Raw genomic sequence first — 17194 nt, 5'->3', positions numbered from 1 at the left:
CGCGCCACTTGTGAGATTAATGTTGGTGGTGCAAACAAACACATTCAAAGTGATGTTGTTGATGTCGATCATGGCATAGTTGCGACCGAGGTAATAAACGACTTGTTTTATAATTATATTAAATATAAAAAAAAAAGTTATCGACTTTAATCCTAAAGAATTATTGTGGAGAATATTGTTTAATGATTTGATAACTTGATATGTAATTGGCTCAAAAAAGCAGCTCGATAACTCGACAATTTAGAGCATATCTAAACAGCATTTAATTTAAAATAGTAATTTGATGATGCATACAATTTGAAGCCTACATTTATAACCCATTTAAAATAGTTCTTGAATGATTTAAAAAAAGAATAACCCATTTATAATCCGGATCCGATTAAATTAAACTTAAACAGCTTTAAAAGTAAAATTATCAAGATTGGATAACATTTTGCCACCCTTAGCATGTCCATTCAGCCACCGTCCTTCTCTGTCTTCTTGACAAGGGCATTTTTTATAATTTTTGACTTGCGTCTAACTAAGTATTACTAGTCAATGTTCTTAATAGGACCAGTTAACCTTCCTAATAGGGCCCAAGCGACCTTATTCAGCCTCAGGCAATCTTCCAGAAGATCTTATAAACTTAACTCATAATTTCTAAAATTATAAAATTACTTATATTTTAGAGACCCCAGTTACGTTTCTCACGGTAGAAACGTAATTATACTCGTAACTGGGATGAATATTTTCCACTTAAACTTGTTCAGTTTTTTGTCAGAACGTTTTATACTCATAGCAGTAATTTAGAAATATATTTTTAAAAAAATAATAAAAATAGAGACAAAACTAACATTAATTACCAAATAGATTCCTAATGGTGTGTAAAAAGTTTTCCAAGGACAAACAGTAAGTTCGCTTTACGATTGAGAGAGATCTTTGAACTAAGTTCGGAGAGAAAATTGGAGATATGTTTCGAAAAATAAAAGAAAAACGTCCATACATGACTAATTCCCACTAAATATTATGTTCTTAAAGAAAAAGAAACAAATTAGAATAATATGGTATTAATGTATTTGTCTCCCTCGGCCATCTAGCTACTTCAAAGGAACTAACATTAAGCTGTGACAATTAATCCTTGCCAAAGTTGTAACATAAAATTATCATGTACAGAATAGAGTTAAGACTAAAACTAGCTTTTAAGAACTAGGAAGCGCCTCCGTATTTCACAAAAGATAACCCCAAGATAACATATGTATAAAGAACCATACAATTAGGTGTGCATAATTTGAATATAGATGGAGAGAGAAGTGAGAATGGTGTTATGATGGAGATGGCAGGGTAACGTTATCCGTATTCTTGCTGGCAAAGCTACGCATCATTCATTAATACCATATCCACAGCCTCTCCTGGAGTAGAGAGAGAGAGGGGGGGAGAGAGAGATGTCAGATGAGAGAGGAAAAGTGGGAACGTGATTTCACTTCAGAGCTTTTACTTTTAGCAGTGAGGATACGATCAGATCAGATGAGATCAGATCCAGATCAGATAAACCAAGTAGTACCACCTTCCTTCCCCCCGTCTAAAAGAAGTAAAGCAGCTGCTAGCTTCTCCATATCAAATCCACCGCCCATCCTGGACGCTGCTTTTGTGAACCCAGCCCCTCTGTCCTCCACCGTAAGACCTAAAGAAAAGCCCAAGAGCGGAAGAGCCCCCTCCCTCGTTGGAAACCCCAACCAACCACCATAACCAGAGAAACCCCCCTCAAAACCCAAAAGTCACTTCTTTTGCATCTTTCTCCTCTCCTCCTGCCAAAAGAGACATCCATATCTGAAACCATGTACGAAATGAACAAAGATGATGGCAAGATGGAGACCACGGAAGCAAACATAGCAAGATTGAGCTCGCGTGGGTATCTTCTCTGCTGTACTTCTCTGCCACCACCCCCACCATTATGAATCCCCTGACCATTAAACCCCAGCCATCCATTCCCTCTTCCTCTCCTCTCCTCCTTCTCCACATGTTGTCCACCAAAATGCCCACAGAAAGCAAACAAAACATAACCGGCAACACCATTTCCATTCCAATTCCATCTACCCATGCAACCAACCACAACATTTGGACACTAACTGATAAAGGATCTTAACTAAGACTATGAACCAAGAACCAGAGAAATAAGAATAAGATCTTACACGTCACCTAGTTTGGGGAATTAGTAAGGCGGCGGTGGCCGGGCGGTGGGGGCCCAGATGACCTCGGATGGGAGATGGGAACTGTAGATGGACATGGCGCACGGATCATCAGGTTGTTCCACGTGTCCTGGCATCGCCGGTAGCGCGTGGTGCCGGCGCTTCTGGTGGTCTTGTTCTACTTGTTGCTGTTGATGGTGGTGGTGGTGGTGGTGGGCGTGGCTGTGGTCGGCGCGGTCGTGGTCATCGCCCTGCCCCGGCGCCACGTCATCCTCCGAAGGGAGGCGATGGAAGGTTGGGTTGGAGAAAGCCGCCGCCACCACCACCACCGTCCCCGCTGCCACCAGCGGACCTGCCACTGTCCCACCGACGATCTGCCCCTGTGGCCCGGCAAGTGATATAGACACCCCCGCCGCCACGGTTGCCGGGGACAGCGCTGCCATCGCCGGCGGCAGGAAGGTGGCGGAGATCGACAGGATCTCTAACCGCCCGTGGAACCCGATTGTTGCCGCGGGGGACGACGGAGGCTGGCGTAAGGTGATGTTGGCGACGGCGCCGGTGCCCGCGAGGACGCAGATCCCGAAATTCCTCCGGCGGGAGAAGCGGGATAGGCAGTCGACGACGTCGTGGCCGGAGGGGATCTCGAGCACGTGGGGCCGCATCGCGCCCGACGGCTCCGCCTCGCGCGTGATCACGACGGGGGGCTTCGGCTTGTTCTTCGACCCCGGCGGGCGCCCCCGTGGACGCTTGACCACCTCAATGCTCGCACCGTCGCCGCCTACGCCCGCCCCGCGGGCCCTGGCCTTTTCTTCGTCCGCTGCCGCCTTCGGCTTCTTGGATTCTCCGCTGCTCCTGCTGTCGGCCTCGTCGGAGAGGCATTCTCTCTTCTGGAGCTGATGGTGGTTGAAGCGGAGGAGGCCGAGATCCTTCCTCTCTTCGTATTTGTCCTTCATCTCGGAGAAAATAGTAAACGGCATCAAATACGAAGAGAAGGCTCTTTATGTCCTATAACTAGGCGCTTCGATCTCTTTTTGCTTAGTGTTGGGGACTTGGAAAGCAAGCAAAGGAGGAGGAAGGAGGAGGAGGAGGAGGAGAGGAGGTCCCACTTGGTGCTTTGTATCTCGCAAGGAAGGAGAGAGATATGTATATGGATGAATATATCATGAAGAGGAAATGAAAGGAAGGGAGGAGAGAAGTTTGCAGTTGGTAGTAGCACAAGTACTACTTTTCTAACCTTCAAATCTCGCACACCGCCTTTGTTTGATGACCGCGTATGGAAAAAGAGACGAGAGAGAGCGGTATTACCCCGACCGAAGTGTGGGGAGGGGATTGAAAGCGACGTTGTCTTTCTTTTGCTTTTGTCTTTTCGCGTCTCTCTCTCTCTCTCTCTCTCTCTCTCTCTCCACTCATGCTTATCTTACTCTTATTCTATATATTAAGAGAGAAAGAGAGAGTGAGCGAGAAGTAACAGACAATTGAACGGTGGTGATGCTGTACGCTGGTTGCTTGCTGCTGCAACATCGCAGCAAAATCTCCTACTCCGCCCGCATCCTTTGACGCCAAGGGAAGGCAGCGACGCCAAGCTGTCCTTGCTCCTCGGTTGGGGCCCGCCTACACGCCCGTCCATGTGTCCCTGCTCCACCCGATCGACATCGAACGGGAGGTCCCTGTCGGCCGTCGGTCAAAGAGGATAGAATCCTCGCAACCGGTGCTGCAGGAGATCTGAGCCTAAAAAGGATTTCTTGATATGAGAGGATAAGGAATCGGGGCTTAAATCGTGCACGTTGGAGAGCGTAGTTGTAGATTGGTTGGTTACAAGGACACCTGAGCTTCATATCTCGTGGTCCAATAGCCAATCTTGATTTGAGAATTGCATAGCAAAAGGCTAAGTACAGAGAATTTAAAGGCTCTCTATCCTTTTTGATGTGATCCAACGTTTTGTCTATATGCAGGCAACTGGCTACTTCTTTCTACCTTTAGTATGGGTAATAATTTTGCCCCTCAAACACTCCCCCCCCCCCCCACCCTACCTCTATGAAAACAAATTTGACGGCTAATCTTTGAGAAGCTGGTAGTCAAAAGACCTTTTTTTTTTCTTTCAAAAAAAAATAAATAAAGCAACCCATCTCCCACTAGCCAAATTGCTTGTGTGTCCGTTCAAAAGTCCTGATCACTGATCACATACCAAAGATCCATCCCCTCATTCACATGCAAGCCTGCTCCTTTTCCGTGGAAAAACATTGCCTACTAGCGTTGTTGGGTACCACCCCATCTGATGGTCAGCAAAAATTAGGACCTGAGCTGAGATAATTAAATAGAAATAGAGACCATGATTCTTTGTAACACTTATTTAAGTATCACATATAAGAATTAAAAAAACTTGTATAAACTTTTGAGTCTTCAACTTATAGCTTTAAGTTTTTAAGTTGAGTGTTTGAGTTCTGAGATTTGTGTCAATCAAATTTTCTTTTGGTTGAATTAGAAATCTCTCACTATGCTATGCCACTAAAACCCTCACTTCACCCAACCAAATCCTCTCTGTCATATCTGAGATTGCACCACTCATTAGTTCCTCTACAAAAGGAAAGGCAAGGGAACATCTACATATATATATAGAGAGAGAGAGAGATGTGATTTGTGTTTGGATGCGAGATTGGATAGATAAAGAAGTCGACCTGATTTTTAATTAGACGATCTTTGTCGCATTAGAACTTACTATGGTGCCATTTATATGCTGAATAGTTTAAATCGATGTGATTGGGTTTAGATTACAGTTTCACATATGCTGAACTGTTATGTTAATTAATATATAATAATCTTGATCGTCCGACTTCTAGCTAGATCAGCAACTTATCATCTTCAAATTATTGTAGGTCCAAATTAAATATATGACTCAATAAATACCAAATTCTATGGAGTAGGTGGAGCTTTGACTTGCCAGCTAATTCTTATTTCCATGACTGCCAAAAGTTCTACAAATACCAACCTTTAATTGACTAACTTAAATACCATTTCTTATCACTGATCACCATACAAGTTTGGCTGTTTCTTAGGCAAGTTCCACTAATTTTGGATACTAGATACTCGTTCTTATTCTTAAAAGGTATGTTCCATTGCATTATATATATATATATGTATATATATAAAACATGTTTACATGGTTATAATTAAATACTCACCTTCGTGACAATGACTCCAGAATTACTTAGTTGATAATGATTGTCCTCCTTGGCTTCTTATAGGCAAAGAATCTTTGTTTTCTCTTGGAAAAGTTGAAAAGGTTAATTTTGTGAATTTTGCATTTTGTGATTATTCTTTTAAGGCATACTTTCATGCCACATCAAAAACTAAAACCGGATTATATGAAATAGAAGCAAACTAACTACTCGACTCGTGTGTTCATGTTCTTCTCAAAAAATATAAATAAAATAATACTTAACGAAGTCATCACAAGTCTTTTGCAATTATCCCAATCAATCTCTCTCTTTATCCCAATCAATCTCTCTCTCTCTCTCTCTCTTCCTTCTCTACATTCAAATTGGAGAATTGAGGATGAGGGCTGTGGGTCTTGGTCTGCAGCAACGAGACGTGATGCTTTGGGAGAGTCGAAACTGGCGTTTTCCTGCAACTTGTTGGTCTAGTATGGGCAAGTTCAATGGACCCTGATGTGCATAGAGGCCACTATTGAAGCAGATGGGGTCCTCCATGTTTAAAGCTTGGGCCAACCCCACCCCTCAACTGTGGAACAGCTAGTAGAGCTTTCTTGGACAGCTATTCTTGGCTATTAGCTTGGTTAACACGAGGCCAGACTCCACGTAGACTTGTTGCTTTCACCTACTAATATTTTCCACCGTCGAGTCCACCAGGAAAGTTACGAACGAATTAAGGGGGGCAACTTGCAGTAGCTTCACTTTCGACGAAGGATCTCATGGGCATGCATACCCATCGATCGCTGACACGTACATATACCTAGCAGCGAGGATGATGATGAAACCAACGCATGAGATCCTCAGGGATGGTATGCATGGAGATCTGGTTAGTATTAACTTTATCCAGGTAAATAGAATGTCAAATTGTTTTATGTACCCACAAACACTTTATAAACACCTACAAATATTTAAAATATGGTATCATAGTATCTATTGCCTATCAATGAATAAGATGTTGCCACATTGTCTTCTCCATAGCATGTTTGTATGTTTTGAACTTTACTAGGTGCTTATTACAACTAGACTCAGGAAATATATTTTCCGTTTTTATAATAGACTTAATCTTTGATCTCCTTAATCTCTCTTTTTTTGACTGTGCTAACTAAAACTTTCAAATGACCATTTTACATTTATCGAGCGTTTAAAATTGATTATGATGAAAATTCCATAATGTTTTCTAACATTAAAATTAAACAAACAACCAACTAAACGGGCATTTTGAAGATTTTATATACATAACAAAATCAATGTGCCATAAAGAATAAATGAGAATGTCTGTAAAATAATTGTCAATAGTTATTTAGATGTAATTTTCTTTTTTAATAATTATTTAGACTCCTAGAGCTATAGTTTCTGGAAGACAATTAGAACTCAAAATTCTTACATGACAAATTAACGAATTATAAATAAACAAAGGGCGTAAGTAAAAGATGAATGTACCGTGAATTTCAAGTCTGCAAAGAAAAAAGATCGAACCATGAGTGACAAGGCCAACGCTTCCTTTGAAAGAACATTTAATTGAATAGATATTGATATATATATATATATATATACTACCTTAATTCTCGGCAATCCAAACCTACCAATAAAATGTTTGGGCCGTCTTATCCACTGTGGGTCTTCTCGATAACATACCGGTGGTCTTCACCGCGTTACTGTTAACCCTATCAGTTTCTACGCTCCTACATTGTTCTGTAAAATTTCTACTCTGTTTACTTCTATTAAAAATCAAAACGGAAGGGGCCTCATTCCACTCCTCTTTACTATCCAGAGGCTTTTCGCCAGCCTCTTCTCGGCTCGAAAGACTTGCATCTGATATTGAAGTGTCGCTTCGAGGTGAATCTGACATTAAGCCATTTGAGACAGCTTCTGAGGAATATCTAGAGCTCAAAGGAGAGTAACTGAAGCAGTCTATTTCCTCCGGGAGTCTTGAAGGGCTATTATTCCAGCTGACTTGTTCCAACTCTCCAGATAAGTGCTCAGAGTAAGGGTAGAAGTCCATATCTATGCTGCTTGAATCTCTTGTGCTCTCAGTGCTCCAGGAACCCTCGTCTGAGCAGCTGAGAAGAGAAGAATTGTCGCTCGAAGAATCCATAAGATATCGGGATCTTTCGGCAGATAGGTCAAGTGAATTGAGATTTCTCGGATCATCCATTGTCTGATGTGAGGCATTGATAATTGTCTTGCTGTCTTGATGCACTGTCCGGTAAAAGCTCACTGTCTTGCTTTTCTTCTTCTTTAGACGCGGGCGCAGTGTCTCATGAGGCATTGCGTTCCTTACTGAACTCGGGGAGCGTGGTGAGCACCTAATAGAGACTAAAGTTAGAGTACATTTTTATAACCAAATCATATTAAAAATGTAGACTAGTTTCGAGCATTTACCTGGCATAAAGAAGCATGTATGCATTCTTTGATAAGACCTTTCCAAGGGTCACACGTTTCACCTGAACATAGCATTAAAAGATGCTTCAAGATCATATTTCGACATGACATATCAGATGTAGTGTTGATAAACTTACATTCATTCAACCACCCATTATTTTCTAATTTTCTATTGATATGTAATAAACATCTGATGTAGGAAAATATGATCTGATGATGGCTAGAAAAAGAAAATTATGACTGTACATGTCAAATTTCCAAAACCATGGACACTTAACTCACAACTATTTCCAACATCATTACGTATATTATGAGATAAGTATAATCACCTTTAACAGGCTATAACTATCTGATAATAAGAACTATATATGAAAAGAAGCAAACTAAGACATTGCTGACAAATTAACTTTATCGATGAATAAGCGTACCTTGCTATCGTCAATCTTGTACCAGTTTCCTTGAGTATCCTTCACATAACATACGTAATGACCAGAAAAGGCAGCATTCATAACGTCAATGTGAACAACAACTCCATACAGCCTGTAAACAGGTGACTTATCATCCGTTCCACTCATGTATTGAGCCAAATCTAGGTACTCTGGGAACCTAACAGCTTTGTTAAGCTTTCCAAATTTCCCGGCCTGTAGATGACATAAAGGCAAAACAGGAAAACTAAATAAATTAATCATATCTTAAATTGTAATTGTGTTTGGTCAGTAAAAAGTGAAATTTAACAAAGTGGCCGACTTCAGCGAAGTAATTTTTTTCTTTCAAAAAAAAAATCAAAAAGAAAAAGTGGAGCAAAAGCCACTCTTCTAATTTATTTTGTGCAATTAAACATCAAAAGTAGAAAATTTCTAAAAATGATCTTTTTTCACTCACTTTCTAACAACCAAACATCCTCTTAAGTGAGTTTATGTGGTCGATAGACAGCAAAGCACCATCTATTTGAAACGGAAATATGTTTAGCACTTGAAATGGTACCTGAAACCGCTTCAACGCAATGGTAAGAATATTGGGAGCCTCCAATATTGTCAACCTCTTTCTAGCCCGCTCATAAGATTTACATCTGACAATGAATAATTAAACCCAGCATGAGAAAAGATTGCAACCCAAGGCAAAATATGTAATTGTAAATTTTGCATCTCGATTATCATGAAAGTGCATCAGTAATGCTGCTAGTACATAAGGTCAACTGTGATTACATATAACACAATCAATTATGATAAAGCAGTCAGCAACTTCTTTTATCCTAAGAGAGATTTATAGTAAATGTAGATGAGGTCATGTAAACACAAATATAATCTGTACAGAAGAAAGCTGTGCTCGACTGAAAGAAAACAACCTAGATTAAGATTTAGTTGATTAGATCAGGTGACACAATGAGAAAGCACTGGATTTGTTCATTACTTGATCATATTTCCAGGCCCATTTTAGGAAGAAAAAATTATGTAACAATATTCTTGCATCATACTAGTCATGGAATTAAGCCATAAAAAAACTTCCCTAATAGTGAGGGAAAGGCTGCATACTCTTTGCTATTTCCAGACCTCGTGACACAACCATAAGAAAGGTCCTAATAATAACTGATTGCAGCCAAACTTATTTATACCAAGGTAGACATGACTGATCTAAGGAAAGAAAAATCAAGGAAACAAATCTGACATTTCTTCTGAGAACAAGAAACAGCACAGTAAAGGCCTTTTCTGCAGAATAACTGACAACAGACAACTTATCTATCCTTGATATACATCAGCTCTATTAAGTGACGAAAAACCCATGAAGTATCCACAACCGAAGACTAGCTTTCCTTGAGCATATAGTCAGCTTCTCTCAATGTGATTTCCACATTTTGATAAATCTGAAATAAACAGGACAAAGGAGCTCCTGGAAGCTACAATATAGTGTCTCGTACAAACCAGTTTCATATTCTATGTCTATAAAATTAGAATGACAAATACAAATTCCTTTTTTACCAATTATATGAGCTCCAACATCCTTGAAACAACCTCTTACATAGTTCCAATTCTTTATTTCCCTACATTATCAGCTACATAAATATTCATGCTCCTCAACAATTATTGGACCACTGTTTTCACCAACGTGAACATAAAGAATTAATTGAGCACATAACCATCATCAACCTCCCACACTTCAAAAACAATTTCAGTTACAGATTCTAATAGAACTTCTATCCTAGAACAACTGTAACCACTAGTACGACATTCCTTCTCAATTCTCACATCCTAAACCTCTGTAGAAACCTTGATTTCCTTCTTGAGAATTTATCAGCCATACTACCTGTTCACCAAAATCAAAACTTTGACCTCCCCTTGATTGGCAGCAACTTTCTTAAATGCAAATAAATCAATACAAAAGCCAAGAACAACCAGTAGCCCACGTGATACCCATATAATATTGACTCCAAGACCCTTGTTTGGAATCCTAATAAAAATGGAAAAAAAGAAAAGAAAAGGATCTAACCAAGACAGCGTCTCCATAAATTAAAATGGCAAAATGTATCAATAAAGCATCCCTATGTGTGCAAATAAGAAGTATTATCTGGGGGAAGCTACTCCAGCCAGCATTTCTTGCTTCATGATTTCATATCCTTAATATCTCAATCAGGATCCTTCCATCCAACGCCTCTAAACTCATTCTCAAGACAATAACAAAGAGGCACATGCAAGAGGAAATAATTTTGATATAGCATCTATCTTAGTCCTGCAATCTTTTCAGGACATGTATTTGGATGTCAATCATAGTAGTCTTCCATAAATTCTGTATTATCTCTTCACATACCCAGAGATCTTATTAAAAACTGCAAGCAGCCACCAACCATGTTACCAGTAATCCAAAACATTCTCCTCATACTGCTCCTATTAACAAAAGCATGTTGTCCATCTGGTGTTGAAATGCATTAGTACATTTGTTATTTTAGAGTCAGGTTAAGACGAGGCCTGCAGAGTCTAATTAATAAAGACAGTAAAACATGATTAACTATGAGAGTAGCTGTTAAAATACAAAACAAGAAATCAAGCAACCTGGTACATTGATACTTGTTCTCTCCATCCAAAATTTCTGGAGATGTAAACCGTAAAAGTGCCTCTTCAAGGGAACCAATATCCCCATGTATCTCTACAGTAAGATCCATCATGCGTTCAGGGTGCTCAGATTTTCCATTGCACTTCAGGCACCTTATCTACATTTAAGATTGATCAGCATATAAGGAACTCTCTCACTGGCAACAGAATCCAAGGGATTCAAGATTTTTTTTTTAAAAAAAATGAATACAAATAAAATAAGTTGACAAATAGGTTACCTTAGATTGCAAGGTTCCTCCAAAGATTAGTTGTATGAGTGTTGTTTGCTCAGTCAATTGCATTGTAGCATTTGGTCCAGCTTCCTTAAGGCAAACCAATTGCATTGCATCGACAACATACCTGCCACAACTGGCTTAGTGACAGACAGAAAAAAGAAACACAACAGCAGCACAAGCAACAAATTATACAATGCATCACTTGGAAGATTGAAATAGGAAAGTGACTTGGAAGGAATAAAGAAAAAAAATAACCTCAGATTTAAGAAAGCAAAATAACATCCAAATATTCTATCTTGTTATACTCTAAGAATAAAAGCCCAATAAGATATAGCTTAAGATTGATTCTCTCTCAGTAGTTAATCGGTCCCTCATTAATCAATACAAAAGGCCTAGTTATTATTTACATAGAGAATGCAAAATAAAGATATCAAATGTATGAAAACACAGAAAAAGAAAAAGAAAAAGAAATGTAATTCACTCAGAATGGCCCATTCATCAGACAAACTGCTCCCTTGACACTGGATTACATGATCATCACTACCTCTGATATAGGATCATCCCCCAAACTGCTCAGAGGAAACAAAAAGATTAATGGTACATATGACAAGTTCTTTTTGTCGCCCTTTCGCAACATATATGACCTACCTTCTAATAATTGTAAAGGATGCCAATTTTTACATATACAGTATGCATTTAAAAGTGCAAGTAATTTATTTATCACTTATCTTGCATACCCTTATCTAATGATCTTTCAAGTCTTTAGAGCATTAACCAACTACATGCTCCCTTTCACCCACTCTAACATGGTTCCCAGTGGAAGTGAAATACTTCTAGATATTAACAAAGTGTTCTCTTTGCCAAATGTCAAGTCACCAAGTATTGGTTGTAATTTCTCAGTTAGATGTGTTTACATAATGGCATATATTGGACAGTTCATGGATAATTATATGAAGATTGAAGAGCTCAGCCATTATGAATCAGAGAGTAATAGACTAACATATTGAACTAGTACAACTGAGTACGTTGTACAACTTTCAGTCTTTCTTGCAAGAAAGTTAACAACCTTGAATGTTACAAATGATTATTTTCTCACCTTAGAAATTCGTGGGCATCCTCCTGTATACCAGGCCCAAAGTTACTTCCAATGTCACGTAGATGAGAGAGTATTCCAATGGGTGACAAAGGAGTCTTTCCTTGCTTTGCCATCATAACTAGACTTTCCAATTCACATATAAAACACCACTCCGTTTTCAAGCCTGGGAATAAATGAAACAAGAAATGTTATCAATATAGTGAAGAAATTGGGGGAAAAAAGAACCACAAAAAGGTTCAGCTGAGGGGAATATATTACATAATTTAGAATGAAGTCCTTCTAAAAGATATGTTGTAAGTGGCCGTGTAAATGTCAAGCACTGAAGCACCACATTTGCATAGCAGCTGCAGGAAATCAAGAATAAACATATTGAATAAAATCAACCAGACTGCATTGTACACCAAATATTTTAATTTTTAAGAGCTTTATCAACAATTTCATGGGCCATGCAGAAACAAGTACAATAATATCTGGGTGGATAATTGGCTTTAAATATTTTAGCAACTAATAGGATGTAGGCAAACTATAACACAACTTAATCCAAAGTTGGGCTGTTATGAATCAGCACAAGCGGGCTTCTTAAATATTTCATGTCAAGTATCATTCACTCATTACCTGTTCCCACAGTTAGTAAGGCCACAAGGATGCAAATACACCTTCTCAGCATTGTAGAGTTTGACAAAGCGATCATATGGAAAAAGCATCTACAAATCAAGTAAAGATAAAAAATAACTTTAATAGAGTAAGCAACTGAATATCATCTGATATATAAAATAAAGAAATATCACATACATAAATACAATTGTATAGGTGTTTGTGTGTGCATCTATATGCATGCAATATTTATCTCCTTACTTTCCATATGTATGCCTTACCAATTCTGACGGATAATGTCTCAGAACTCTTGGAGATGCAAATTGCTTAACAACTTGCTTGAAAGATGTTGTCAGGCCATTCGGTATAGCATTTGTACTATTTGACGATCTAACTGGATCTTTAGGAGCATTACCAACATTTCTCAATGCATCAGTTGCAACAGAGTTGCGACCAATATGAGAAAGTTTATTAGTAGAGGAAACATACGCCGAAGATATAAAGTTTTTCGATTTGCCAGTGACCAAAGCTTGTTTCTCCTTGTGCTCGTATTGAGCTTCACATTCAGATGAAGCAGCACCACTAGAAGAATCTGTTGTTATAGAACTATCACAAACTGAACTGTTACTTCCAAAAAGTTTGTCAGAGAAATGTGTTGGAGATTGGGCATCCAGAACAGCCGGTTTGCGGTCATCTTGACGTTTATGGGAGTCAGGAAATTTATCAGTCCCAATGCTCTCACCAATTTTACCAAAAGCAGCTTCTTGATCTCTACCAGAGTTCTCAGTACGCTCAGTACTTAGCTTGCCTGTTACAGGTTTATCTTCACTTGTGAAAACCCTCCCTTTGGAGTTCTTCAAGGATGATATAGTATTCACAGGAGAACTTAAACCAGGATTGTCAGTAGGTTTGCTATTAAGATTTGCATCTTGACCTTCTACAGCAGCTCTGGGGTTATTATGGGTTTCACAAGATAAAGAGTCTCTGACCTCATCATTGTGGGGTACAGTATGATTCTCACTAGCAGGGTGATCAATGGAGGTTTCCGCAGTACCAGAACCAGAAGAGGAGCTAGGTTTCAATAAGACATGAAATGAATCAACAGTTTCTTCAGCTCTAGATGCATCATTAGAAGGCTTATCTTCGTCCTTGTCATCTCTGTTAAGAATGCAGTTGGTATCATATGATTCAGGTCCATCAGGAAATGTCTCAGCTGCTCTGGGAAGTGGTTCTTCTTGAAACACCAACTTATTGGCAGATGAACCTGATTGTTCAACTTGAACTTTCTTTGAATCGGAAACCCTTAAATGCCCATTATTCTTATCAATGTCGTGTGGAGGACGGCACTCCTCTTTGTGGCCTTGTCTCCAGTGAATAATTTGGCATTTGCCAGAGCTGGAACAGTTTCACGAAAAAATTAAATTTCAAAGGATTCTTTGGTTCGCAAAAAATGTCATATTTCTTAATTGGAATCTCTTGTTCAGGATAGAGTGGAGCATGATTTTGCAGTATGCGGTATCACATATACGAAGCTTATGCAAGGAAACATTCATGCCAAACAATATGCCACAAATTGGGGTAGTACAGCTTGATAATGGTAGTCCCATAAGCAGCATATTAAACTAGTCACTATCTAAGGACAAAGGTATAACTTGAATTCCTAGGCTGTGATAAAAGAAACTAGAGCCTGTACTTCTGACACTTCAGCAATGCTGCCCTTAAGCATTTGTCCTGTAACAGTATTCAAATTGGTGGAGTTACTGAATCAATATTCTAGTATCCAATAAAGTCATTGCCCAAGGTTACAGTTAGAACTTGCACATATTTCAAACTTCAAAAACATATGAACTGAATTCTCTTCTGATTTGGTTCCAAAAGGAGTGACAATCAGTTTTACGCAAATCCAATTACGATAGATTACACGAAACTAACTTATAAACAATACCCATTATAGACAAGAAGCGGATTTTTTTCTCCGGCAACAATGACTTACCAGAAAGAGAATTGCATGTCTTATTATTAGTTATTAGAAGAGCATAAATTTTGTCATAACTATTTTAATGCTTCATAATCTTTTACTGTCTGACAGCATGTCAAGATTTATCTCAATTTTCCAAATAATAGATTGCTGATGATACTCTTGTCTTGGAAAAAATTGACAATGAACAAATATCCTCTTTCTCACCACCAAAGATGTTATAATTATGTAATACATGGATCACCATTAGCCAAAGAAAAAGACTCGACAGACTATTGAAGGTCTCATGAATTCGGGTGCAGATGCATGGAGTTGGATTTGATGGAACATATGCCTAGGCCCAAGAGCCAATATATTAGGAAGCGGTAAACAACATAAGCTAAATTACTTGGTAGCCTTGACGTCACAAATAATAATGCAATGAATGTCTACTCGAAAAAAATAAATAAACTTGAAATAAAACACTAGTAAAACTTTTGCTTTTTACCTCTTTCTGGTTCTATCACTAACCGTGACAATGTCTAATTTTTTAAGCAATTTCAGTAAATGACTATCCATTTAATTACTTACCCTCTTATGCTCATGTGATAGTGTGACTAGAATATCCTGTATACCTCAAAATTACAGAGATAAGAAAGGAGAAACAGACAGACAAATAAAAAGAGGAATCATCTTTCGGCCCAACGATCCAACTTTGAAACCCTAATTCCACCCATACATTTTCCCACTTCAAAGGATCTTAGTTGAATTACACCCCCAAAAAGCATCCAACAAGCATCAAAAACAAAAATAAACGGAATTATAACGCAACGAACAAGATTAAAGACTAAAGTTAAAATCCACTGACCAATATTTGACAGCCTTGCATCTGGAGCACCTCGTGGTGGTCGGAGAGAAGCACACGGCGCATCCTGGCGGCGGCGCCACCACTGCAGCATAGGCAGGAGCAGCGACGGCGGCGGCCAAATCAGCCGCGTACTCTAGAGACGCCTCGAACTCGATCCTCTCGGCCTCGGCGGCCGCGAGAAGCGCTAGCCGCCTCACCTCCTCCCTCCTCGTCGCCGCGAGTCGCCATCTCCGCCGAACCACCAGTGCCACCACCGGCCACACTACGAGGAGCACCAGGAGCGGCCCCGAAAGAACTAGATCCCCCATTTACCCCGTGCCTCTCGCCGGCCAGCTCATAGATCTCGCCACCCCGCAAACCAGAATCCAGTGCCCTCGCGGCCGTGTCCCCCACCGAATCGGGCGGAGATCCCTTCGCCTTCGCCTTTTATACCCGTGCGCGATCGAAGCCGTCAGGAATTTGCACGAAGAAAGCCAGAGCCAGGGGTAAAAGAGGAAGGAGAGCGTGGAAGAGAGAAGGAAATACACTGACAGCCGGAGAACAGAAAGGAAAGAAAATTGAATTTGGTTAGTCTTAGCGATTCCTTAGCTTATTCGCTGTCGGTAATGAGACGAGGGGACGTTTCCTATTCCAACGGAGAAAGAGAAAAAGGGAAGCGGTTAAGGATGTAACTCCGGCGGAGCAGTAAACTAGATAAACGTGGGGAAAGTTAGTGGGAAGGGGAAAGGAATTTTGTAAAAGGCGTCGCGGTGCGTGAATTCCTCGCAAAGCTCAATATTCTTTTTGTTTCAATAAATAAAATAAAATAAAATAAATTGCTCGGCCGTGCACTTCATGCTACGCCAGCTAGCTCCAGACGGTGACCCGGGTCCAACGATCACAGCCGTCCGACGGGTGATTCAGTCTTATTATTGACCTGTAAATGCCTTTGGCCCATCGGCGTAGAATTCTTCTCCCTCTTAGAAAAATTAAGAGAAAATATTTGGAAATTTTCTTTCAAATACAGTTTGTAGATACATAGTTTTTCTTGATAACGATCGCAACTTGATACACATGAATAAAAATAGGGGAAGAAAGTTAGGGCAACCCCCTCGGAACAAAGTCTTATACTCTTTTGAATATAAAACGGACTATAGTAACAAAAAGATACCGAGTAAAAAAAAATATTAGAAACAAGCCATTGTACAAAAATATGAGTGGAAAGCATCTATCTTTTTTAGCCGACATAGCAAACGTTATAGAGAAGCACAACAAGACTTAGGAAAAAATTATGCGAGAATAAAAGGGTTGATATCATGTGGTTCCGTCAAAATCTTAATAAACATAACCTCCAAATCTATACCACATTATAACACATTAATATAAACTAAGAAAAGAAACAAATAAAAAATAAAAAAGCCCAAGTTGTTTGGCATAGTGACAAGATTTGAGATAGTAGTAGGGGTGAAAACAAGTATGATTAACTCTCATCCAATCCGCTATTAGACCCGACTCGGATCGGATTTGGATAAAAAATTTCTATCCGATTCAGATTCGGATACGGATATCGGATATCCGTTTACCCGTATATTTTTTTAAATGATTTATAGTTTATTATTACTAAT

General features: G+C 39.4%; 2 protein-coding genes across 2 annotated transcripts; both read right to left on the bottom strand.

The window, feature by feature from the left end:
* Window positions 1-1030: 1030 nt before the first annotated feature.
* Window positions 1031-3522, bottom strand: LOC140778795 (AT-hook motif nuclear-localized protein 17). The gene has a single exon (XM_073123663.1). It carries the CDS (start codon window positions 3140-3142, stop codon window positions 2189-2191), a length of 954 nt encoding a protein of 317 aa, XP_072979764.1. The 5' UTR covers window positions 3143-3522; the 3' UTR covers window positions 1031-2188.
* A 3207-nt stretch (window positions 3523-6729) lies between these two features.
* Window positions 6730-16217, bottom strand: LOC140777550 (ubiquitin carboxyl-terminal hydrolase 17-like). The gene is made up of 11 exons (XM_073121734.1): window positions 15591-16217; window positions 13047-14160; window positions 12787-12875; window positions 12430-12515; window positions 12172-12334; window positions 11079-11199; window positions 10801-10958; window positions 8741-8825; window positions 8185-8397; window positions 7757-7818; window positions 6730-7680 (listed from the first exon to the last, which is right to left on the bottom strand). Exons 1-11 carry the CDS (start codon window positions 15896-15898, stop codon window positions 6954-6956), a joined length of 3126 nt encoding a protein of 1041 aa, XP_072977835.1. The 5' UTR covers window positions 15899-16217; the 3' UTR covers window positions 6730-6953.
* Between the last annotated feature and the right edge of the window lie 977 nt (window positions 16218-17194).

The sequence above is a fragment of the Typha angustifolia genome, chromosome 15 (assembly GCF_048772165.1).
Source record: "Typha angustifolia cultivar Huaian chromosome 15, ASM4877216v1, whole genome shotgun sequence".
NCBI classification, from domain to species: Eukaryota; Viridiplantae; Streptophyta; class Magnoliopsida; order Poales; family Typhaceae; genus Typha; species Typha angustifolia.
The sequence above is the reverse complement of the archived record's forward strand: the minus strand, read 5'-3'. Positions and strand labels throughout refer to the sequence as shown.

What these genes read in the sequence shown, in the direction of transcription:
- LOC140778795 (XM_073123663.1), bottom strand. Translation starts at nt 3,142, where the DNA reads ATGCCGTTTACTATTTTCTCCGAGATGAAGGACAAATACGAAGAGAGG.
- LOC140777550 (XM_073121734.1), bottom strand. Translation starts at nt 15,898, where the DNA reads ATGGGGGATCTAGTTCTTTCGGGGCCGCTCCTGGTGCTCCTCGTAGTG. An exon ending in GACATTATCCGTCAGAATTG is followed by an intron (nt 12,876 to 13,046) that starts GTAAGGCATACA and finishes CTTGATTTGTAG; the next exon opens with ATGCTTTTTCCATATGATCG. An exon ending in TACATGCTTCTTTATGCCAG is followed by an intron (nt 7,681 to 7,756) that starts GTAAATGCTCGA and finishes AGTCTCTATTAG; the next exon opens with GTGCTCACCACGCTCCCCGA.